This window comes from Palaemon carinicauda, chromosome 41 (assembly GCF_036898095.1).
Source record: "Palaemon carinicauda isolate YSFRI2023 chromosome 41, ASM3689809v2, whole genome shotgun sequence".
Lineage (NCBI taxonomy): Eukaryota > Metazoa > Arthropoda > Malacostraca > Decapoda > Palaemonidae > Palaemon > Palaemon carinicauda.
This window is the reverse complement of record NC_090765.1, coordinates 8,575,157-8,601,096: the sequence shown is the minus strand read 5'-3', so window position 1 is coordinate 8,601,096 and position 25,940 is coordinate 8,575,157. Positions and strand designations below refer to the sequence as shown.

Below are 25,940 nucleotides of genomic sequence, written 5' to 3'. Positions count from 1 at the left end.
CGTTGCCCGCTGCAAACCGGACACAATCGGTGGGGGCGGTGTCCACTGCGGACATAAACTGCGGAACGGTCATCGGGGCCAGGGAAGGTACGCATGATGGTAAGGCACACACATACACATACTGTAAAGAAAAAAGCACAAAAAGATTAATGATAATGGCAGTCCAAAATATTGGTGAGGAGGTAAAGCGGTAACAACCATCCTCCATTCGATCCAAAATCAAAGTGAGTTCCAGTTACAGGTGTGTGAGTGTGGGGGGTAGCTACTACAGCCCTGCCCCCCCACTAACTAGCGGTAAGGGGAGGTTAACCCTCGCTAAGAATCTAGTGGCTCGCCCTTTCAGCTTCGCCGAAAGTAATACCCCTATAAATAGCATTAGTTTGCATTCCAGTTACTGATAAAACAATATTAGGCAGTACAGTGATTCTACATAAGCAATGTTCAGTGAGTTGGTAGGTTAGAAGTTAAGCCACCCTAGGGCATCAAGTATTAGCGGATTCTCTCACGCCTGTCTCTAGTACCTAACCTCCTGAATAAGGAGGGATGACTGTACTGTATACCGAGACACTTAACCAATCTGGGAAGAGAGAGATCATCCAGGATAAAGGGGGAAAGGGGCGGAGCCCTTTATCCTGACCAACGGTGTGGATGCTTGGTTTAATATGAGACAGAGCCCAGGTAACAGGAAGGCGAGCACCTGTACCACATACCGAAATACCTGTACCTTCCCAGGCTTGGTTAGTTTCCGTTACTGCACCAACTCTCTCATGCGTAAGTGGGGAGAGATCAGTCAGTGTCAACTTGACTCCTATCAATCAATCTTCCAGGACTTCTTCAATGATATTCTATATTTGTTGTTCTTAAAGAAGTAACAGTAGGTGAAAAATCTAATGAAGATGAGGCAAAGGAGAAGGAACTTGAAGAAGACGAAGAGTGCATATGCTTCTTCTTGTTGGCCATCCTCAGGATTGTGAAAACCAATGGTAATGTTCCCACATGAGACTCTTCAAAGCAGCAGGTGTTACATCCTTCAGTTCCTACACGGGAGAAGCAAAGGTCAGAAAAACAATGCAGAGGGAAGAAGGATGGCACCACTCTCTATAAAACATCCAGTACCAGCAAACCCTCCCACCCACAAGCGTTGTACCACCAATGCCGAAGGAAGGCGAACCTCCTTAGGTTCAGGTTATCGTATGGCCGAACATAATATGATGAAAAATTATTCATGCCGCCCACAATAGGAACAAGGATGATGAGGATAAAGGCAGGTTTGCCCAGAAACCTGTCACATTCATAATTTACCCAGAAACAACTGCATATCCTGTCTGTCTGCACACTTATCTATTACTTCCAAAATGAGAAAGCAAAACCTCAAAATGGGCAAAATTAGAGACGCAGCAAGGGTACATCTGTATTGTTTGTGATGGAAGTCAAAACTTTGGGTCTAGCTGACTGATAGGTGGGCGGGGCTTCTGTGAAAGCTGTCGATAGTTATGACAATCTTCTTAAATCTTAATGTCTATTTCTCCTTCACTGAAGTCATACTCCTATTAAAGAAGATTGGGGGTGTATGTATGATAGCGGCTACCTGTATGCACAGTATTATCATGGCTAACTTAGAATACGGCAGTGTAAGGGGGGGGGGTCGCAGGGCGTGTTAGCTCCCCCCCCGTTAGGTATGTAGGTAAGGACATGGCTTGTAAGTTAGGTTAGGGGGAAAGTTTAGGTCCATTTTTAATCAATGCATGAGGAACTGGCCGCTGATATACAAAGGCTCCGAATGATGGTCTGCATTTGCATAGGAAAAACATAAATGATTCAGGAGGAAAGACAACACAGGAAAACAACATACCTTATGAAAGGTAAGGACACGGAGTCCAGGAGGACAGCAGGGGGTATAATCAACCCCAGCCTAGGTAGGAACTGGTCTCTTAGGTTAGGTTCGGTGGGGATAGCCGCCAACTGTATGTAAGGGGGGTCGCCGCCCCCACCCCGTTAGGCAAGGACACGGCTTGTAGGTTAGGTTAGGAGGGAAAGTTTAGGTTAGTTGATGTCTATTTTTAATGAACGCATGAAGAACTGGCCACTGATATACAAAGGCTCCCATTTGCTTTTGTTTCAGTTTTAGAATATGACGTTTCAGTCATAAATTGTGTTCAAACGACATTATAACTCAAAAATGAAAGTTCTCTAACAATTATCATCTACAGAATACTTTAAAAATATGCCAGGGAGGCCTATATTCTTTTCTCATAGATGTTTATTGGTTAGCTCACCCAGTCAATGGTAATGGAGAGCAAGATGGATTCTAGATATTCATTTGCGTCAAGATTTATCATTAATTACTCACCAAAGCTACGAAAAGGTATGATTCATTTATGAATTTGGCCCAAATGGGCCGGCACTGAGACCTAGCAATTGCAGTATGCCGGAGCAGTTAGGAGGTTGCACAAGATGAAAGGAAGTGGAAATGGTGGTAAAGTAGATGGCAAAAAATTGATTGCTCCTAAGGCCTCAAAGTACACTGCAGACATATTCATTGCACTGTCATTACCTGCTACGGGAGTTCGATAGGGTATGTACCCAAAATTTGACATAATTGAAAACTTTGAGTTTCTTACTTTGCAATCAGTGACAAGATTTTTATGCTGTCCAGAAAAACCTCGTTGTAGCACGGCACATTGTCTCCACAAGGCAGTATTGGAAAGTCTGGGAACAACCTGCACAACCTGCATAAGATATTTGGCAAACGGCTCAAGGGTAACTTACGTCATAATGTGATTGAATGCTTCACTGCAGACGACAGTCCTTTTGATTCTTCTTCTTGCCCTTCACACAATATGAGAGGCCCATTCATCTTTCCTTTCTTCAAGGGGATCATTTGTTGGTGCATAGCAAACTATAACAGTCGTATTCCACTGCTTTGATTTATACTTTGTAAATAATAATCTACTACTTACAGTTCTACATTCCATTATTGACTTTTCTGCTCTTGGTGTCATTATCATTCCTACCCCTTCTCTCCCTCTCCATTCATTCTTCCATATATATATATATATATATATATATATATATATATATATATATATATATATATATATATATATATATATATATATATATATATATATATATATATATATATATATATATACATATATATATATATGTATATATATATATATATATATATATATATATATATATATATATATATATATATATATATATATATATATATATAAAAATTATATTAGATAGATAGATAGCCTTGTTCTAAAGTTTCCTTACCAATCCCCTTACAACGTGTTTCAGTTAGGGCTAAGATATCCCAAATATATTTCATAAATTCACTCTCCACTTGCTATAACTTCCCAATCTGATTCATGGCTGTAACATTCCAATTACCAATTTTCAATTTTTCTTTAGTATTTATGAACCTGAAGATTTTAAGTAACCTGCTACCTCAGGGGCAAGGGGCCATTCTGTCATTAATTCTTTCATTAGACTAACTAAATCCATAGAGGATTCATTGGCTAAATTCATCAAAGGACAGCCAGTTCCTTCTGATAGGAAGTGCCTATCTAACTAGGGCAAGTAACCCCTGCCGGTCCATACTGATTCCAGTAAGATCTGCCATGTATCGGGAATAGAAGCCGAAGAGACATCTTGTCTATCACCTTAAACCCAATCAGTCAACCTGCTACCAGTGACTTCATCGAGATTTAGGGAGCATACTCTAATACCCATTGAAAGTGTGCGTGTGTGTGTGTGTGTGTGTGTGTGTGAAAACATGAGAAAAGTGTTTTTATTTGGTTTTCGGCCAAAGTGACACCAATAGTTGTTCAGTACATCCAGACCAACTTTCTTCTTTTCTACCGGAAGTCATTGTCGTTGTACACTTGTCTCAAGGTTACCAGCATTAGTATCTGTGGTGTGAATTGGAAACTCTGAGCGCTGGTGTTTGTGCGCTTGTTTGGCAACATTAAGATTCTAACACTGTACTGGTGTGATGGTCTGAACGATCCCCCAGTCTCAGAATTCTCCTTTATAATCTGCGCATGCGCGAACATTACCGTTTGAAAGTGCATACGAGGTTGATGTTTTATTTTCCTGTAATGTTAGCGTGCGCAGCTCAACATTACCGCTTGCCAGTACATACGAGCTTGATGTTTTATTTTCATGCGAGCGAAGCGAGCTAATGGCGGAAAAGAACCATTGTACAATGTCAAGGAGAATTCTGAGACCGGGGGATCGTTCAGACTGTCACACCGGCTTGGCCAACACCTTGCCACAACTTTGAGCCAAATAAATCCAATGTTCCAGCAACTGTGTTTGGTATTCCACAATTTATTCGGCTTATATTCACCATGGATAAGTTCCTGCAGCCCAGCCGGATTGATGTGGACCCAGAATCAGCCGATGAGAAGGACAAATGGCTTATGTGGCATGATAACTTTGAGGCGTTCTATGTGGCCATCAACCTGGACTTAAATCCAGATAAGTTGGCCCTGCTTCGTGCTCACGTACCTTGTAAACTGTTTAAGATCATTAAAAGCGCCACCACATACGCCACTGCCATAAGGTGTTCGCCAGATACACATTAGCCACCTGCAAGCAACAGAGTGGCGAGATTCTAGACACTTTTTTGTATAACCTCAAAGGTCTGGTCTCGGAATGTAGCTTCACTGATTGTACAGCTGCTCAGGCTGAAGAACTGGCCATCAGAGATTCATACATCACGAGTATGGCATCTAATGCAATCCGACAGAGACTGTTAGAGAACTTATCCTTAGACTTGTCTACAGCTGTGAAACAGGCCCATACACTAGAAATGGCTCAACTGCACTCAGTGTCTATGTAACTGAAACCAACATCACAGTGGCTGCATTGATAGATGAGCAGGCAAAACCCAAAACAGATCCCAACAGTTTTCTGATTGAAATAAGTGACTCCCCAAACACAAGTGAGTGTGATGTCACTGTCAGTGGTCAGAGGCGTTTCTTTTGTGGAGGATCCTTACATCCTAGAGCACACTGCCCAGTCAAGAAAGCATTGTGTTCCAACTGTCAGAAGGTAGGTCATTATGCTCGTGTCTGTAAGTCGCAAAGAAAACAATGGAACAATAATTTTGTAGCTGGAGTAGTCCCAGACACCCTTACACAATCCACCCCATCTTCCATGACAGGGGCCGCTCTGGCTGCAACTTCTCCTGCACTACGAAGCGTATACAGAGCTGTCCTACCTGTCGAACTGAACGGAGGCGAGGCTCTGGATGGGTTGGTTGCCACTGGAGCATTTAAAAGCTTTATAGGCGCTGAAGTAGCTAAGGCTATGAACTCAGTAACTCGTTCTTTAGCCTGCAGCATAACCATGGCTAATGCCAAACAGACAAAGAAACTTACCAAGGTTTTGCAATTATGATTTAACCTTAAGTGGAAGAGTATACCTTGAGTTCTGTCCACACTTGATGGACGATTGTGTGGCTCCTATTGTTTTGGGGTATGTCTTCCTACAGTTACACAGGCAAGTCAGCGTAGACTTTGGTGGGATGCTACCACATTTGGAGCTAAACATCCCCTCACCTTGAGCTCTGATAGCAACTCAAATTGAAACACCACCCATCATTGACAATCTGACAGTCAACTGTCACCCAATACAGGTGAAATACAGAAGGTATTCCAAAGAGGACTCCGAGTTCATCAAGAAAAAAGTAAAAAGGCTGTTAGATGAGGGCATCATCACACAGAGTTGCAGTTCGTGGAGAGCTCGAGTAGTGGTCGTTGATCAGAGTGACAAGAAAAGACTGGTCATAGATTACTCGCAAACCATAAACAGATTCACCAACCTAATAGATTATCCTGTTCCATGGATCACAGAGAATATTGAGAAAATCTCTACTTAGCGCTTCTTTAGCTCCATAGACTTGAAGGCATCATACAGTATCATCAAATACCAATGAACATGGCTGATCAGAAATTCACAGCATTCGAAGCAGATGGAAGGCTGTTGGAATTCATGCGCTTGCCTTTTGAAGTAACCAATGGGGCTACCTGCTAACAGCAATTTCTCGACAAAATTATTGCCAAGGAGCAACTAGAGGGTACGTTCGCCTACAAGGATGACATCACGGTCTGCGGTCACACACAAGAACAACACGACAAAAATCTGAAACACGTTCAAGAAACTGCATTGAATTATGGACTTACCATAAATGACAAGAAAAGTGTTTATGCCCAAACATCAATCTTGATTTTGGGCCATGTAGTGAATGATCACCAAGTCCTACCTGACCCTGAGAGAACTCGACCATCGCTGGAGATGAACCCTCGAGGCAGTACACCTAGTCTCAAAACAACATTGGGACTCTATCCCACTATGCGAAATGGGTACCGACGAACTTCTCCCAGCAAATTCAACCTCTAGTCGAAGTGAAAACTTCCCCCATGGCCAAATCCGCAGAACCAACACTCGAAGAACTGAAGAATAAAATATCTCGAGCTTCACTAGCTGCTATAGATGATGAAGCAGTCTTTGTGGTTGAAAGAGACGCCTCTGCTGATGCCGTTGCAGCCTCATTGACACAAGAAGGAAAACCGGTAGCCGTGGCCTTTTCTTGTTCGCTCTCAGAATCAGAGAAACGACAATCGGCAGTGGAACGCAAACCATGTGCTATCGTAGAAGCCATCAAGAAACGACGACACTTTCTGCTAGGATGTAAATTCAGACTCATAACTGATCAGCAGTCAGTACATTTCATGTTTGACGCCAAGAACCATGGCAAAATCAAGAGTGAAGAAAATAATGCGGTGGAGGCTGGAACCGAGCAGTTTCAACTTCATCACATATATATAGATCTTGATTGAAGAACTAAGTAGCAGATGCTCTCTCTCTCATGCCTCGGGATGTGTGTGGGGCTTCACGAGCACCTGAGTCATCCAGGAATCAGAAGGATGACCCACATCATAAGACAGAAAAACTTACCCTTTACCATTGAAAAAGCTCGGACTGTCATAAGTAAATGTCAAACCTGTGCTAAGATCAAACCTAAGTTCTCCAAAGAAACAGGAACATTGATAAAAACTACCAGCCCATTCAAGCGTCTGGCTATTGACTTCAAAGCTCCGATGCCGTCCACCACAAAGAACGGATACATTCTCAACATAATCGACGAGTACAGCAGATTTCCGTTCCCCTTGGCAACAGAAGACACCTAAGCGAGTACCACTATTAAATGTTTTTCTACTCTCTCTTCAGTTTGGGGCCTGCCCGAGTACATTCTTTCAGCTAGGGGACCTGGTTTTGTGTCTCCAGAGTACCAAAAGTTTTTTCATGACCATGGAGTGGCTACAAGCTACTCATCTGCATATAACCCCCATGGCAACAGCCAGATCGAAAGAGCCAATGGAACTTTGTGAAGCACCGTAAGGTTAGCTCTCGCTTCTCTCTCCCTCCCTATAGAAATGTGGGAGGCTGTCCTGGATCAACCACTACACAGCATGAGGTCCCTTTTATGCATCGCTACAAACCAAACACCACACGAGCGTATGTTCTTGCACCCAAGGAAAGCAACATACGGGCAGGCGGCTCCATCATGGATGACAGAAAATGAGCAAGCTTTCCTAAAGAAAACAATTAGGAAATCCAAGTACGAACCTGAGATTGAGGAAATTGGACTCCTGCATATCAACCCACAATGGGTTCGGGTTGCACACCACTCGTCGCCTGGCTCCTGCAGCTAAAGAATTCTGTTGAAACACCTGCCACACTAAAGGAAGCCGTCAAGTCTTCAAAATGTGTGAGAATGGTAAGACTCCCATCAATCAAGGAACCCCCTCCCACCTGGAGACCCCAGCCTGAGAACACAAAGAAGTCGAGTGGAGACAGAATAAGTCCTGGGGAAGGAGGCTGTAACTGAACTGCAACAAACCACAGAACTGCTCACTCCAAAAAAGGCACAGTTGAAAGGAACACCTGCAGAAATGTCAACCTCAGAGGCATCTTAATGCAAAAGTCGCACTAGGCGTCCTCCTGGCTGTCTCTCAGACTTTGTCCTAGGAGATGCGTGGGAGTAGTATGGTTGGTAAGTATCCTCATGTCATTGTGTTCGTTATGAATCAGTAGTTATAAGGCCCATTGTTACCAATGATTATTGTAATGTGAATGAGGTGAACTTTGTAATGGAAGTGAAATGAGCTTAGTTATGGAATAAAATAAGCATTAATGAGTTTTGAAATGTTAATGAGGTGAAATTTATAATGCCAATGAGGTGAGCGTAAAGCAAATGCGATGTGAGAAGAATTGCAGTTGATGTGAAATCTGAGAGAATTCATCCTTTATTATGATGTGAATGTGTACTGTACTGTACATTCTTCTACTCTGTAGGGGTGAATGTGGTGTGAATTGGTAAATGTGAGCGCTGGTGTTTGTGTGCTTGCTTGGCAAGTGACACGCTAACACTGTACTGACTTGGTCAACACCTTGCCACCAGAAATTTAAGCCCAATAAAGCCTACGTTCCAGCAACTGTGCATGGTATTCCACAGTGTTTAAGGTTGTCACCTGCTTCAAGGTCATGGTAAATGGTCCAATGGTATTAGGTTCAGTAAGACTATCATCCTTATTGCATTTATTTTATTTAGGAAGGTAAACGAGATAGATATAGTAGCAGAGTATCCTAAACTAAGGCCAACCCAACTTTGGAATTTACAGGGAAGCCCTGAAGGATAGCTCCACCACGAAGTTATAAATATACGGTGTTGATACTTCATAGGCCAATAACCTTTTTGAGTGGTTGGCGATCCCTCGTTTCAAATATGACCCTAAAGGACAACTATAATACATTTTACATAAATAAGGACATTATTTTATTGTAGAGGAAAATCCATTATTTAATCAAAAGGAAAATATATCAAACATGACTCTGACTTGGACAGGGGGAAAACCCTCAAGTGTTCAAGAGAAATGCCCCCATAAACATCAAGTGGTTTATTTCAATCATTACTTATAATTTGTTCTCTTAGTGCAAAAATACAGCATTTTTCAATCAAATAAAAATGTAATACTATATAATCATTCCAGTAGGCTACATCTGGACCTAAAAGTGCAGCATCATGAGGAACTAACAAATAAATAGCTTTATGGTATCCCGCTTTTCCAAATAGGGTTGTAGCTTAGCTAGTAATATAGTATAGATAGCCTACTGCTGTGAACAACGTTTTGAATTATCATACCAGGTTTTATATGCTACCTCTTCTTACTTAATTTCCCCCATAAATTGTATTTTGACACAAACTAGGCTCTACATTTTCTTCTTCACCTTTCAGTTATCCTTCGTTTTATGCATACATAAAAAAAAAAACTAAAAAAAACTAAAAAAAACTAAAATCAATTGCAGCCCTTTCTTGTCGTCCATTGCAGGACAAAAACCTCATATATTTTAGTCATGTCTGGGAGTTGGCCATTTTTTATCACCACGCTGGCCATTGCGGATTGGTGATGGTGGGATACTTTAGTCTGATCGCTCAGAGCAAACCACCCTAGTACAGCTTTGCTGATCATGGCGATACACAAACCCTTTCACCACGTTAAAGTATTCCCCCACTTCTATAGTTCCTTTTAAATAACTACTTCTTTAGACTTTATCAGCAATCCGGCAATTTGAGAGATTCTAAAGATTCTATGCACACATAAATTATCAATCACTTATATTAGTATTATTATTATTAAATGCTAAGCTACAACCCTAGTTGGAAAAGCAGGATGCTATAAGCCCAGGGGCCCCAACAGGGAAATAGCTCAGTGAGGAAAGGAAACAAGGATAAATCAAATATTTTAAGAACAGTGACATTAAAATAAATATTTCCTATATAAACTATGAAAACTTTAACAGAACAAGAGGAAGAGAAATTAGATAGAATATAGTGCCCGAGTGTACCCCCAAGAGGATAGCCACTGAACAATTACAATGCAATAGTTAACCCGTTGAGTGAAGAAGAATTATTTGGTAATCTCAGTGTTGTCAGGTGTATGAGGACAGAGGAGAATCTGTAAAGAATAGGCCAGACTATTCGGTGTATGTGTAGACAAAGGGAAAGAACCGTAGCCAGAGAGAAGGACCCAATATAGTACTGTCTGGCCAGTCAAAGGACCCCATAACTCTCTCTACAATGTATATCACACTCATGAGTGAATGTATTTTGGATGTTCAATCTATATCAAAGACAGCAATTAAGCTATACTGCAATATTAGCCTACAGGTTCTTTCTTTTATTAGTAACCATCAGATCTAAATAGCAGTTGATGATGATGTCCTTGATACCAGAACACCACAGGATTTGCCATGCTTGCTTACCAGAATGCATGAAATATCACACGAGATGGGGCTGTACATAAATCGAAGAAAGACAGAGATGATGAGAACGGAATATGCAATGGAAGATGAAATATCCTTGAAAGGAGAAAGGATTAATGAGGTATAATCATTCAAGTATTTAGGAGCTGTGATCTGCAATACAGGCTTTTTGGAATTAGAGTTTATTGAAAGAGTGAAAAAAAAACGGATTTTGGACAAAGCAAAAAATCTATTTTTGGGTGAGATAGCCATGACGTCCTGATGGAAGGTTCCTTCAGTAGCTTCCTAGGGTATATTTAACTACAGTGGATATTCCCAGAGAATTAAACTAAAGGTTATCACAGAATTCTAACTTCTGGTGCAAGTACCCTATAGGTTTCCCTCTAGGATATCGTATATCAACAGGGGACGCATGTATTAACACGCCACATAGCTATCTGCACCCCATATAGAGTTAACACTTCGATATGGAAAGGTGGCTGAGTAACTGAGGAGCCGTTCCAAAGTTACTCTCATCCGTGGCTACTTTTGGTACTCGAGACGTAAACAAACGGGCGCCATTGCTAGATGACGTCACGTCCGTCCTCATCCTGAGCTCAGCTTCTACCAATCTCCGCAATACAGTAGGTCAGGGAGGGGCCTGAAAGGCTGAACTAGAATAGACGGGAGGGTCCATCAGGACGTCATGGCTATCTCACCCAAAAATAGATTTTTCGCTTCGCTCAAAATCCATTTTTTGGGCTCAAGCCATGACGTCCTGATGGAAGTGTACCAGAGAATTAATGTATCATGGATTTTTTTTCCCCTTTAATCCAAGTGCCAAGGGCTTCGAACAGTATTATAGAACATGTCCTTACCAGAGATTCTATGATGAACTAGCTTCCTGGCCCCCTGGCAGGGAAGTCCTGGTGGACAATAGGAACATCTCGAAACGATCATTGAAGAGCTACTCACCCGGTGGAGAGATCATGCTGGACTCGGAGACAAGACAAAGGTTAATATTCGGGTAGGAATATTATCAAGCATAAGTAAGTATATAACATAATTACTATTCCCCTGGAGGAGAGATCATGCTGGTCTCGGAGACAGGACAAAGGTTAATATTCCGGTAGGAATATTATCAAGGCATAAGTGAGTATATAACATAATTATTTATATTATTCTTTTTGATCATCATTAAAGAGGTAAATGAAACTATAACAATCGTATATTTCTTGATAAGGAATAGGAGCGAAAGGAGACGCACATGGAAATAAAATAGACATTTTATTTTTAGGATTGCAGATCATTATGGAAGTAATTACAATAATGATTATAGAATTTATTTACAATAATAAAGAATAATGTACATAGAAATGAAAGACGGTAATCTTGATTCTGAAAAGAAAGTTTGCTTTTTAGAAACACAAGTTCCAGAGGAACGCCAGTCTTTTAAAATACAAAGAAAACACTCCATGCCCTAGAGCATGTGGCACTCATGTAAAGTCTATGACATTTCACCTTGGTAAAGAACAATCTATTAGAAACACTAAGTGTCCATTAAATCACTATGTATCACAATAGGGTCAACACAGGCACCCGTAGAGTTAGAGTCCCAAGTAACTCACTATTCTATGCAGATTTAAGCAGCAGGTTTCATAACACTACCTGCAGCTACCACGAAATGCTTTACTTCGTGCACTTGTTTTGCGTAGTGCTTGAAGAAAACGCGCGATGATTTCCAGCCTGTAAAGCTCTTGAGGCTTTCGAAATCCATACTCTGGAAGAAGTTCAGAGAAGAAGCGACTTTTCTAAGATCATGACTTGCGGGTGTACTGTCAGGATCCGCTCTGCGAATGAAGTAGGTGATTTTCGCTCTTAGTTGTTTCAGTGACAGGTCGCTACCCGATGTTTCTCCTTTGAAGAGTTGTCCTCCACTGAAGTCTGAAGTTCTTCGAAGATAGACCTTGAGACTCTCCACTGGGCATAGAGAGACATCTTCCTTCAGGGGGCAGATTCTCCAAGGGCCCCATCTCTTGGTGGGTAGTTCATTTTTAGCAAAAAACGTTGGATTGGGGAAGAGGGTAAGATCTCCTGTCTCGGCGAACAGGATAGGACCCTCTTCTCTTGATAATGCCACTATTTCACTGACTCGGGCTCCCGAGGCAAGAGCAAAAAGGAAGATAACTTTTTGAGTCAGGTCTTTCAGAGGGCACGAATCGTTGTCCAGGCTAGAAGCAAAATGGAGCACCTTGTCCAGGGACCAGGAGATAGGTTTTGGTGGGGGTGCTGGGCGTAGTCTAGTGCATGCCTTTGGCAGTTTATTGAAGATATCGCTGGACAGATCAATCTGGAAAGCGTATAGGAGTGGTCTAGTCAAAGCCGATTTACAAGTGGAAATCGTGTTGGCCGCTAAGCTTTGTCTATGAAGGTGAATGAAGAAGGACATGCAAAAATCAATGGTGATTTCCGTAGGAATTTTTGCCTTGACGAAGGAGACCCACTTTCTCCAGGAAGATTCGTACTGCCGTCTGGTAGACTCAGTCTTGTACTCCTCGAGGAAGTCTAAGCTTTTCTTCGAGATCCCAAACCTTTTCTTTGCGGCTAAGGAGAGAAAATCATGAGATGAAGGTCCCTGACTTTCAGTGATGAAGCGAAGACATTCGACTTCTGTACTTGTTAAGAGAGAACTGGGCCCGGTAGGGGGATCAGCGTGGGCTGCAGCTCCAGGACCAGGGGATACCAATTGCTCCGGGGCCACTTGGGAGCCACTAGGGCCGCTGTCCCTTTGAAGGTTCTCAGTTTGGATAGGACTTTCAGCAGAAGGTTGGGAGGAGAGAACAGGTATATCCTGGACCATATGTTCCAATCCAGGGACATGGCATCCACTGCTTCTGCCTTGGGGTCCTCGTACGGGGCCACATATCGAGGAAGTTGATTGTTGTCGCTCGTCGCGAAGAGATCGATCTGAAGTTCTGGGACTTGGTGAGAGATGAAGGAGAATGATCTTGCGTCTAGAGACCATTCCGACTCTATTGGGCTTGTCCTCGATAGAGCGTCCGCCGTCACGTTGCGGAATCCTTGTAGGTGACCTGCAGACAGGTGCCATTTCTTCCTCTCTGCCAAACGAAAGATCGGGAGAAGCACCTGATTTATTTGGGGCGATCTCGAGCCCTGACGATTGAGACATCTGACTACCACCGAGTTGTCCAGAGTCAGACGGATGTGGATCGAGGGAGGCGGAGAGAGTTTCTTCAGGGTGAGAAGAACCGCCATGGCCTCCAAGATGTTGATGTGGAACGTCTTGAATAGGGGAGACCATGTTCCTTGAACCTGCTGTTGGTGGGAGTGACCTCCCCAACCCTCCAGTGAAGCGTCCGTGAGAATGTTGATCGATGGAGGCGGGTGTTGAAGAGGGATGGACCTTTTCAGGGCCTTTGCTTCTGACCACGGCTTTAAAAGTAAGCGAAGTCTGTTCGGAAGCCGTCTCTTGAGGTCTCTTCGAGCGATGGATGAGAAATGTCTCCAGACTCCCGCGGCATCCTTTAGCTGTGCGCAAAGCACTGGGTTTGTCACAGAGGCAAACTGTAGAGAGCCGAGAACTTGTTCCTGTTGTCGTCTTGAGATCCATTTGGATTTTAGAAGCCTTCTGACAGACCCTGCTATTTCCTTCCTTTTCTTCTGTGGAATGGAAAGGCGGTGTGACTGAAGGTCCCAATGGATTCCCAACCATTGGAACTTCTGAGCTGGAGAGAGGCGAGATTTTTCTGCGTTTATCTTGAAGCCCAGATGCTCTAGGAACTGGGTGACTTTGTTGCAGGCTCTCAGACAATCTTCGGGCGATGTCGACCAGACTAGCCAGTCGTCTAGGTAGGCCATCACTTGGACGCCCTGAAGACGTAGCTGTTGGACGATTGCGTCTACCAGCTTGGTGAAGATCCGTGGAGCCACGTTGAGCCCGAAGGGCATGGCCCTGAAGGCGTAACTTTTCCTTTGGAGTCGAAATTCTAGGTAGGAGGAAGCGTAGTGATTCATTGGAATGTGCCAGTAGGCATCCACCAGGTCTACGGAGACCGTGTAGGCCCTGTGAGGCAGAAGGGTCCTTATTTGTTGCAGAGTCAGCATCTTGAATTTGTTGTTCGCAATGAACTTGTTGAGGAGGGACAAGTCTAGAATGACTCTGAGTTTGTCTGAGTCTTTCTTGGGAACACAAAAGAGCCTCCCTTGGAACCTGATTGACTTTACCCTCCTGATCACCTTCTTGTTCAAGAGTTCCAGGACATATTCTTCCAGGAGGGGGGTTGACTGTTGGAAGAATTGCTGGAAGGATGGGGGTGGTTGAACCCAGCTCCAGCCCAGTCCTTTCTTGACGATGCTGTGTGCCCAGGGATCGAAGGTCCAACGATCCTGGAATTGGCGGAGTCTTCCTCCCACCGGAAGCACTTCATTGTTTCTGGTGTCCCGAGGGTTTGCCACCTCGGCCGCTAGCTCCCCTTCCTCCTCTGCCTCTGGAGGGACAGCGAAAAGAATCCCTGCCAGAGCCTCTGCCTGAGCCCCTACCTTTGGAACGAAAGGTAGTCGAGTGTTGCTCATAGGCAGGGGTGAAGACCGGTGACTGCGACACCACCGGCTGGGGGACCAATTGAAAGGTCTGTTGTGGCTGCGTAGCCACTTGGGGAGTAGCGGGGCCCGGAAACTGTCGTCTCGGCTGACGTTGCTGGGGTCTGGGTTTCGAGGATTTCCTCTTAGGCTGAGAGCCATCGTCCTGAGAGGACTTCCTCTTTCGGGACATGCCCCACTTACGGAGAAGGTTCCTGTTCTCCGTAGCAGCTTTGTCCACTATCTCTTTCACCAAGGTAGACGGGAAGAGATGTTTGCCCCAGATATTGGAGGAAATCAGTCTCCTGGGTACGTGTTTCACCGTTGCACTGGTGAATACGAATTCCCAACAAGCTCTACGAGCCCTAGCGAAACTGTATAGGTCCTTAGTCACGGTCGCCAGGTGCAACTTAGCAAGGACCATGTAAAAGTCCGGGACTCTGGTGTCCCCGGCCATGAGTTCTAGCTGTACCTGATGGGACAGCGAAGCGGCGAGTCTCTCCTTCGTATCCTGTTCCCTACGAAGGAGGTGATCGTTCAGCCGTGGGAGGTCCTCATTGAATTGACGACCGGCCACATCAGGTTCTAGTTTTCCTACCGTGAAGGTCGACTGGATGTCTTTCCAGTGCCTATCATCGGGGGGAAGAGTAAGGGAGAAGGGTCTACACTCCTCCAGTGCAGGGCAAGGCTTCCCTTCCTCCACAGCCTTCATGACTGCTTGGAAGGCCTTTTCAATGAAGGGGAAGATCGCAGTAGCTGGAGCAACGAAGGTTGGATGCTTCTTACTCAGCGCTGGCATCTTGGAGTTTGTGAAACCCTGGCTCTTCACTGCCTGAGTTAGCATAGCTTGGGCCTTCGCGAGATCGAACACAATCACTTCCTTCGGTTCGGTCTCTTCTTTTGAGGCTGGTTCGGACCTAAGCCGGACGTAATAGTCCGGATAAGCCTCGAAATTCGGGAAGAACTCCACTTCTTCCAACAAAATAGAGCCAACCCTTTCACTAATATAGATCATGCCAGTAGTGATTGGCATATGCTCGGCGTATCTCCAAGGGTTAGCTTCCGAGCAGGTGGGGAGGTCCTTAACCGAAATCTTCTTCGGTTGTTTGAAGCCGACGAGAGTCGTCCGGAATTGTTCCTGAGTCTCGCGCAGCTTCTTGTCCATTAGGGCTTCAAGCATTCTGAACACCTCTTGAGTGGCCGATGGAAGAGGGTCCGGGGTAGCAGAAGTCGAAGGAACAGGTTCCTCAGACGGTGCTGGAGTTGCTGGGGGAGCAGGAGCGACCTCATTCTCCGAGTCACGGTATTCCACCTGATCTTCCTCAGAGTCGAGCTCCTCGCCCATGAGGTTCTTCTCCGTCTCTTCGGACACCTCTAACATACGTTCCACATTGTCGGAATCAAGATGGCACTCACGCATGGACTGTGCCATGACGACGTCGGGTTCGACCACAATCTGGACGGTGGGAATTTGTTCTCGAGGGACCACCAAGTCCTTGGATGCTTTTGGAAAAAGCAAAGCCCTCAAGTCTTCATTGGGAAGATACGGTCCAGTGGCGTTCTTTTGGAAGCCACGCACCCATTTGCGTAGCTTCTCTCTTGCGATGTCCCTTACCTCCGTGGTAGGAGGATCGTCGAACGCCTCGACAAGAAGACTCTTGCAGACTGAACTGTTCTGCGGGTCCCAAAATTTAAGGTCGCCTTTCTTGGCGGCGCAGGGGGCGTGGGTCCGGCACGCCTTGTGCCCGTAGAAGTCCGGGCGCTTCACTCCACAGAAGTTGCTTTCGCACTTCATGTACTCCTCCTGTAAAAGAAAGAGATCATGAGTACATGGAAGGCATAAGAATGACTGACATTACTCTAAAATTAAGAATAACTTAATCTATAATAGCATATTAATGTTCAAGATTGATGAGCGGGAAAGGAAGTAGATAGACACATACTTGTGAATCCCGCCCAGCCGGTTACCGTAACCTTATCCGTAGACAATTCCTTTGGACCCGAGGGTTACAAATGAGGGAAATCCGTATGGATGAGCCAAGCTAAGCTTTTAAAAGGAATTGTCTGCGGAGTGTACCAGGATCTGAGACCACTCAGAGCCTTGGGGGAGAGGGGAAAATAGGATAAACCCCTTAGTAAATGTAGGTTCCGGCAATCGACTGCACTGAGATACACAGAATATGCTGGAATTGTAGTAATGTGCAATCAAACAGCATAGCCACTATTTTAGTTGGTATAACAATATCTATATGGAGGTGGCCAGGCTATCTGGCTGCATCATATTGACTGCCGGCAGCCAGGGAAGGGGTACATGTCCCTTAGCGTCTCTTGAGGGGGCGCCGGCAGACCGACGGAACACCGGAGGCCAGTCTTGCAGGGTGGAAAACATCAAGGCAGACACACTGAGCAACCGAGATGGACAATACCACAGTGGTGACCGTCGGCACAGCGGCGGATTGCCGGCAGAGGCGGCGGGCTCCGGCAGCCGAAGGCTGACGGCATGGTGAGCCTTAGTTTAATTCATAAGAGAGATATATATATAAGGGTGGATACCTAGATTGCCGGAAATCAATGCCGGCATGTGGGCGGCAGACTCCGAAAGTCGGCCGGCTGTTGCTAGGTAAATATAAGGGGTGGGACGTCGGCGGTATGTCGACGGAAGGCGGCAGCCTCTGGCACTCGGTAGGCTGACGTCTTAGGGGGGGAAGGCATCTTATGAATAAAGGTCACCTGAGGTAGTGGCGGTTATCGCCGGCAGTAGAGACGGCAAGGGACCGGCACCAAGATAGAGAGAGAAAAAGGTAAGGAGGGATGGGAGGGGTAATATCCTATACCCCTCCGGCATCCCCCCGGAGAGAGTGCACTCATGATAGGAGTAGATACTCTTAACATCCGGCGGAAGTGGGCCGGTAGACGGCCGGGAGCCTGAGGTAACCCAAGGGAGGGATAGAGGGCACTCAAAGAGAGGGAATCCCCCGTCGGCAACCACCCCTATAGAACGCTATGAAGGGTATGTGTACCAGAGAGGCCAGCTCAGCAGGAGAACAAGGCTAGCCCTACCACTCCACCCAAGGGAGGAGTTGTAGGACCAAGGACAGGGGTGTGTAGGCAGGCCTACACCAAAGGGATAGAGTGGGGAGGGAGAAGTAGGTGTCTTTCTAAATGGGTAGAATCTGTATGAGAGCGGCCACCAAGGCAAGGGAGAACGCTCCCTAACCTAGGATAGGTAGCCCAGATCAAGTACAGTACTAATGTACTGTCCCAAACTATAATAAGACAGAGTTTACCCCCAGAGCTTAACCTAGAGTAGGAGGACTAACTCCTAGGCTAGGAAAGTCTGAAAGACACATAGCTAGTTGCAGGGAGGAAGGGTAACCTAACCAAGTGCAACTGGAGGAAGGGCAGAGCCCTTCCTAAGGTCTCAGGCACGACCCTAAGGGGGGTTCATTCCCTTAGGGTAGGCAGAGAAGCGAAAAATACTCTGGGTGTAGACGAGATCCCCCTATATAGAAGGGAAAGCAAGTCTACCCAGAGGGAATTACCCGCAGGCAGGGGGAACAGGGAGCATACAAGGGTTCCTACTTTAGGTTAGGAGGGGGTTGGTACACAACTAACTCAGTCCCTTGTATGGTCCCCGAAGGCGAAAACACTTACATCACAGTAACTAATATGTTTAATAATGCCAAATTCATCATAACTTAACTTAGGAACACTAATATATATCATGCATGAAAAAGAGCACTAGGCCGTCAAGCCTAGGGGCTAAGCTAGTGATCTAGTATGGCGTCGAACAGCGACTGTAGTCTGAAGAGCGCTAAAACACGATATAATGATTTCCTAGCTATGAAGACTAAATAACTAATAATATTAATTAGTTAAAGGACCGGAGAAGGCTGTTCTGGCTAACTAAATAAGGCATGCAACGTGAACAGCGACACTGTCATGTCGTGTCCAGTATCGGCACAGCTCCGCCACAAAACACGATATTTTAAGAAAATTAGGAGTTACTTTACGGCCAGAGCTTATTTAAACAATACTAGGACCTGGTACTCAACTTTCCAGAAGAAGGCGAGGCTGAAGGCTGCGACATTACGGGATGAAAGCAGATAAAGAAGTCACTTGGGAAAAATCCGACTTAGCGTAGAAGCTACAAGCGAAAGGATGAGGACGGACGTGGCGTCATTTAGCAATGGCGCCCGTTTGTTTACGTCTCGAGTACCAAAAGTAGCCACGGATGAGAGTAACTTTGGAACGGCTCCTCAGTTACTCAGCCACCTTTCCATATCGAAGTGTTAACTCTATATGGGGTGCAGATAGCTATGTGGCGTGTTAATACATGCGTTCCCTGTTGATATACTATATCCTAGAGGGAAACCTTTAGGGTACTCGCACCAGAAGTTAGAATTCTGTGATAACCTTTAGTTTAATTCTCTGGGAATATCCACTGTAGTTAAATATACCCTAGGAAGCTACTGAAGGAACCTTCCATCAGGACGTCATGGCTTGAGCCCAAAAAAGCAAATCAGGCAATGGCTAGGTTAAGGAAAATTTGGAATTCAATTTGCCTATAATTACATATAGAAATCAGACTATACAGTATATATCAGTTTAGTGAGATCTGTGTTACTGTATGAACACGAGTCATGGTATGACAATGAAACAATCTCCAATAAATTTAGTAGATTCAAGAACAAAGCCCTCAGAAGGGTATAGGAAGTTAAATGGCAGGCCAGGATTAGAAATGAAACTATGAGATTACTCGAGTGCCATATGTGGAGGGGATCATGATGAGGGGTAGATAGAGATGGTTTGGGCATACTCTTCACACTTATCAAGAGAGATTAGTTCACCAAACGTTTAGCTGGGCCCCAAAAGGCACTAGAAGAGTTGGAAGACCCAGGCCTACACGGCTGAGGACCATGAAGCACGAGATGGGAGATGATGAATGGAGAAGTCTTCATTTAAAACCTCAAGATAGAGATGACTGGAGAAATCTAACCGAGGCCTGGAACACAGTGGTGGCTTGTTTGTAAGCACTGAGGAACTCTTATCAACTACTGTCACTCGATATGCAATATGAAGTGTTTTTAATGAACTTCATGAATATTTTCAACCTTGAAGAAGGTGCCATTCTAACATAAAACGCTGATTAAACCATTGCAGAAGCAAATGGAATTTCAAAATACACGAATGATGATAATTTCAAGATTAAATATGATAGACTTAAAAGAAAATTTTAGTTACAGGAATGAAAAAAGATAGGCTTGTGTGTTGTGCAGTGAGGTAGATGATACAACAGAGCATATGTCTAGCTGTAAAGAATTAAGAAGTGGTGGCATGTAGAAGTTAGGATTGCCAACCAAAGAAGTTGCTCGATATATCAGACAGACTATATAAGTTAGAGATAAAACTATGCAAGTTGTGATGTCCATGTAAGAGATAACAAAAGACAATGAACTTTCTGCTTTGTCCAGCGCTTTGCACCTACAAACCTAGCAGTGTTTAAAGGCTTTAAAGGCCTCTCATGAATGGCAGAGGCAAGGGGCAATGCCCTAGAGACTGACCATACACATATATGATCAGCACACAAGCCACATATCCACTCAAGCTAGGACCAAGGAGGGCCAGGCAATGGCTACTAATGAAGCAGATACACATATAAGCTTCCCAAAAAAACCCTTTCCTTAGCTCACAAGGATGGTGAGGTTGCAGGCACCAAGGAAACCAACGAGTTTGAGTGGAACTCAAACCCCAGTCTGGAGATCACCAGTCAGGGACGTTACCACATCGACCACCACAATCAAAGGCAACGAGGAACCTGGAACCTGGTGAGTTTTTCTTTAGATCATGTCTCATGTTGGGTTTATTAATTGTAAATGAGAAATAGATATGTTTAAAGTTGATTAATATAAAAAAATATATTAAAAGTGCTATTTTCAAATAAGGAACCAGAAGCACTAGGAGAATTCTTCAAGACGTTTGTGGCAGAAATTTAGGAAGTGAGGAACTGTGTTGATATAATGGTCAAATATTCTTCTATTAAACAATAGCTGATATTGTACCACTAAAAAAGCAAAAAGATTCACTAGTTTTAAAAATGAACTACCTACATAAGAGATGGTGCTGACCACTGAAGCATAAGCCACGATTGAACCCCCTGGGGAAAAATTGAAACAACTTTTCAAAGTATTTCAATGTAATCAAATATGCAAAATATTTCAAAATAATTGGGCCACTAAATTTAATTTTATAAAATAATTGAAATGATGTTCTTCTTGAAATGACCAAATCGATAAAAACCTCTTGGCAGTTCCCATTACTACATCAGAATCAGACATCAGTTTTCAACTCTGAAAAGATTAAATTCTTTTCTACAGAGTACTACAAATCCTCACAGCATAATGCATTGCAGTGCTTCCAGTGGGAAAAATGTACTCTACAGCCATCCACACTTCAAGACCACTACAGGGTTGTGGTAGTTGATGTGATACGTCCTTGAATGGTGAATGGCAGACTGGGGTTCGAGTCCCAGTTAAATTCATTAGTTCCTTTGGTCGCTGCAACCTCACCATCCGTGAGACCTAAGGATGGCTGTTTTTAGGGGAGCCTATAGGTCTATCTGCTGAGTCATTAGCAACCATTGCCTGACCCTCCTTGGTCCTAGCTTGGCAGCTGATCATATGTATATATGGTTAGTCTCTAGGAAATTGTCCTGCTTGATAGGCCCATGTCACTGTCCCTTGATCTGCCATTCATGAGTGGCCTTTAACCTTTAACTGTATTAGTCTTCCAATATCAAGTAAAACAAGAATCTATATTATTTTAACAATTAAGAAATTAAGCTTAAACGCTAACAATTTAGGATATTAAGATAAAATATATTTTTAGGATTTAAAATTTCCTTTCATGTTTGTTTTATTTTGAACTATATCTATAATGTACACTGGCTACCACTTTTAATTTTTTGCTGCAAGCTGCCACTATTTGAGATACCCTTTTGTTAAACAACCACTCGACTTTAAAGACAAGGGTTTTCCTTCCCTTGGCTATCTCTTCTGATCCACTTTCCTAATTCTAAAATTCCCAATCGTCTCATCATTTTACTTATAGTTACACTTAGTTTTCCCTACTCATTTCCATCACACTTTGATTAGTCATAAAAAGTGGGGGTTTTTGGCCTTGAATTTTGCTTTGATAAACTCATGTGGGTTAATCAAGTTTTGAAATATAAAATACAGTATTCTCTCATAATTTTATTGCAAATGATACTGCTGAAGTAATACCAAAAAATTACCACTTTACAAATTATTATTACTAAGAAAAATCATTATTACTAATAATGGTTACAAGTTTTGAGCAATATTCATCGAAATCAAAGTAGTATACTATTACCAGTGATATATTTTAATGGAGCACCAAATCATTAACCTAAGGTTCAACAATTACCCAGAGGAAAATTCAGACTCAAATTCTTGGATGTTAAAGAGTTTTTACGAGCACAGAGGTAATGGCCCTTTAATTTCATATCACTATATACTCATAATGGCATAGTACACTACAAATTGCTACACACATTACTGAAAAATCCTTCATGTCTATAGGTAAACCTGTACATATAACATCATATTTCTTATTAACTGCAGATTATATTTCACAAATACAAACATGGAACAGAATCAAATGTCATTCGATTAGATTGAGGGTAGCCTAATTTATTCAAGGGTAATTATTCCCTTCACAATACCCAGATACATTCTAAAATACTATTTCGTTACAAAAGTATAGATATCCTTCATAAAATCTGTGTATTCAAATGGTAAAAGTTGATTTAGGAACTTCAAATACCAGTCTTCTGGAATGGGGAAGTTTGGAATAGAATGCTGATGAATTACATTTTGAAGATCAGTATATGTTTTTTTCTATTACTATATCAGGATGAAAAGGAGATCTAGTTTCACTGACACCATGTACTTCTCCAGGGCATCTGCATTCTATGCATCTAAGGGCAACTTCATCTTTATCAGATCCTGTCAGTTTTTTCAATATTCCACGTGACAGTCTTTCCATTTTGTGGACATCATTACAATTGTGACAGTGTGTCCACTCTGTTACATTCTTTGACAAAGTATTTGTCTTAGTATGCAAACTCTTTGATTGCTTATATAGGGATTCCATGGTCCGAATAACCTGTAATCCACTGATAATTAAGGGTGTGTCAGGATTTAATGAAAGAAAACATATGTTCTCTTTATCAAATATTTGCTTTGCTTTACAAATCTCTGCAGCAAATTCAATAAGTATATCTTCACGGCTGTTGTGTAAACCGTCGTTCAAACTTCTGAAATGTTGCAATACAGCAGCCAAATTCCAGATTTCTACACAAACTTTGCGGGCTTCTTTGGAACTAATTCTGTTCTCCTTAGAATAACCAAAAAAGGTTTTCAAATTACCCGTTAAATCTCTTTCAGTAGATTTTAGTATTGTAGAAGCAAATACCTCACTGTGAACTGCCTTCATAGTACTGACTGAAAGAGGTGACAAATCTCTTAATGTTTTCATGCATTTCTTCCAATTTCTCCAACAAATCCTCCAATAAACTCTATCTATATCATCTACTTCCTCTGCTTTATTATTATGTAACGCAGAATTATTAAATTTCAAAGAAAGTTTGATGCTCACTCCATAATTCTTCATGGCCTCAACAACTGGAGGATTATCTTGATTATCTGCAAAGGTAACTAAAGTTATCAAGTGATCTTTAACACCTTGGCCAAATATTGTTGACACATAATCCATTACTAAGCGCTCAGAGGATGTTAAGCGAACTAAGTATGCCTGTGCAACAAAACCTATTGCATGAATTTGAAATTCACTGGCTGATGCATTTGCAAGAAAAGTTTTAAGAGATTGTATATGGTCTCGCACTTCAGCTCCAGACGAATCATTAAGGCCAGGGGTATCTATAATTGTAATATTAATCTCATCAGGAGCAGAACAGAATGTATAAGCTGTGATCTCTGATGTTGGTGAAGAAGTCACTACATGATACAGTTCCTCATCAGCAGATTTCTTTTCTTTGAAATAATTAGCAGCTAAATTCACCAGTGTAGTCTTACCACTTCCTGGAGCCCCTAGAAGTAGGATCACTTTCTCAAGAGATGTATCATTGACAACACCATAGTATTTTCGCTGGAATCCAAGCATATCATCTGCTGTTTTATCAGCTTCAAGGAAAGTGCTTTTCATTTGAGGTTTTTCCTTACAAGTCTTGACTTTATAATTATCCTGATTTCCTATTTTCAAATATGATTTTTCATCTTGATCTTCATTACGCAATCCCTGGATGAGTTTTTTTGGTCGCACATTGTTCGTCTCCACCCGCGAGTCTATATTTGGGTCTACTTTCTTCTCAGATTTTTTGCTTTTTTTTGTTTCCTCGTTATGCCCCATTTCCTTTTTAGCATTCGCAGATATCGTAGAGTTACAGTTCTGACTCCGGGTACTTTTCTTCGAACTATTTTCTTTTATTGTCCCCTTAGACTCACTAGTATCTTTTTCCTTGGTAACTTGTGATTTCCTATTATCATCTTCTGATTTCTTAATATCACTTCTTGGAAGTTTATTAGATGGTTCAGCAGTCTTATATATTGTAGAATTACAATTTTGTTTCAAACCACTATTCTTCAAACTACTCTCTTTCATTGTCACCCTAGATTCACTGGAATGATTCAGATTGGTATCCTGTGATTTTGTATGATATTCTGATTTCTTAATATCACCTCCTAGGAATTTATTAGCTGGTTGAGTTTCTTCTTTTGTATAGAAAGCTGGTTTATCATTACTATCTTCAGGGAATTCACTGTATGAAGCACTGCCCCTCTTGGATTTATTGACATTGTCTTCATGTAATTTTTTGTTACAGTCCTCTGACATGGTCAATGTACTCCCACTATTACAAGGATCAAATGTTTCTTCACGAACGACCTGACCTTTATTTTGTTCCACGACATTACTTTGGTAAAAATCAACCTCTTGTCTAAAAACTTTGTTTGGATGACTGATATCAACATGGGCATGATCTCTAAATAAATCACTGCTCTCACTCTGAGATACTATACAGTCGTTGTCTATGTGCTGGTTGCCATTTGACTCAGATTTAATGTTAGTTTTGAAACCATCTGAAACTGAATCCCTGACCCTACCAGAATATCTGTTCTTTGGTTTATCCACTAAGGCAGATGTAGGAAGAGTGCTTACTGTTGCTTCTCGCAACACGGAAAAAAATTCATTTACACCATAAATGAACTTATCAAACCTTTTCCCTGGTTCAGAATAAATTGGATAAATATATCCACACACAAATTTATCTGTTAATGATTTTGAGAACACAACACTATAAGGAGGAGGTTGACTACACATGCTATGAAGATGACCCTCAAATGTTTTGAAAACATCACCTGGAATTTCTTCATTAAAACACAAAAGTAGGTTTGCAGGGTAACTATAAAAAACAGACAATACCCTGCACCTCTCATTCTCCTCTGGAACTTCCAAATATCTTTCCTCAAAGCATTTTTTTCCTTTTATCAGAATAGCATCAACAGGGGTTTCTTTATCATAGTCAATTACCCACATTGATTGGCTCAATACCTCATTGGTTTTTAAATGTTCAATGAAACCCTTTTTGCAAGTTTCCAATTTGAAGAGAACCACCTTTTCAATTTTTATGTGCTCCAAGTCCAGAGCTTGTGAAAAGTCTCTTGTTTCATGATCATAGTAGTCACCAGGAGAAACTTTAGCCGTGCTATATATAGGTACTTCACAACATTCCTTTCTGCAATAAAGAAAACTAACTTTACTTTCTTACTTACATTAATATATACAATAATATCCATATACAATATAGAGCATGTGTCTGGCTAAAGATATACAGTATATATATATATATATATATATATATATATATATATATATATATATATATATATATATATATATATATATATATA

The 25,940-nt window shown here is 42.5% G+C and overlaps 2 protein-coding genes across 5 annotated transcripts in view; both read right to left on the bottom strand.

The window, feature by feature from the left end:
• The window catches only part of LOC137632606 (pyridoxal phosphate phosphatase PHOSPHO2-like), a 45,122-nt gene extending 42,201 nt beyond the window's left edge, over positions 1-2,921 (bottom strand). The window contains exon 1 of one of the 3 annotated variants that reach the window (XM_068364651.1): positions 2,770-2,921. Coding sequence is in view for 1 of the 3 variants with exons in the window: in XM_068364650.1 (XP_068220751.1) it covers positions 2,622-2,735 (114 nt within the window). In the remaining 2 variants the exon portion in view is untranslated. The other 2 variants (XM_068364650.1, XM_068364652.1) reach the window with 2 other exon arrangements.
• A 19,250-nt stretch (positions 2,922-22,171) lies between these two features.
• LOC137632603 (uncharacterized) overlaps positions 22,172-25,940 on the bottom strand; it is a 133,896-nt gene continuing 130,127 nt past the window's right edge. For both annotated transcript variants that reach the window (XM_068364647.1, XM_068364646.1), the window contains exon 3: positions 22,172-25,765. In XM_068364647.1, the coding sequence (XP_068220748.1) occupies positions 22,834-25,765 (2,932 nt within the window). In that variant the 3' untranslated portion in view covers positions 22,172-22,833. The remainder of the gene's footprint in view (positions 25,766-25,940) is intronic.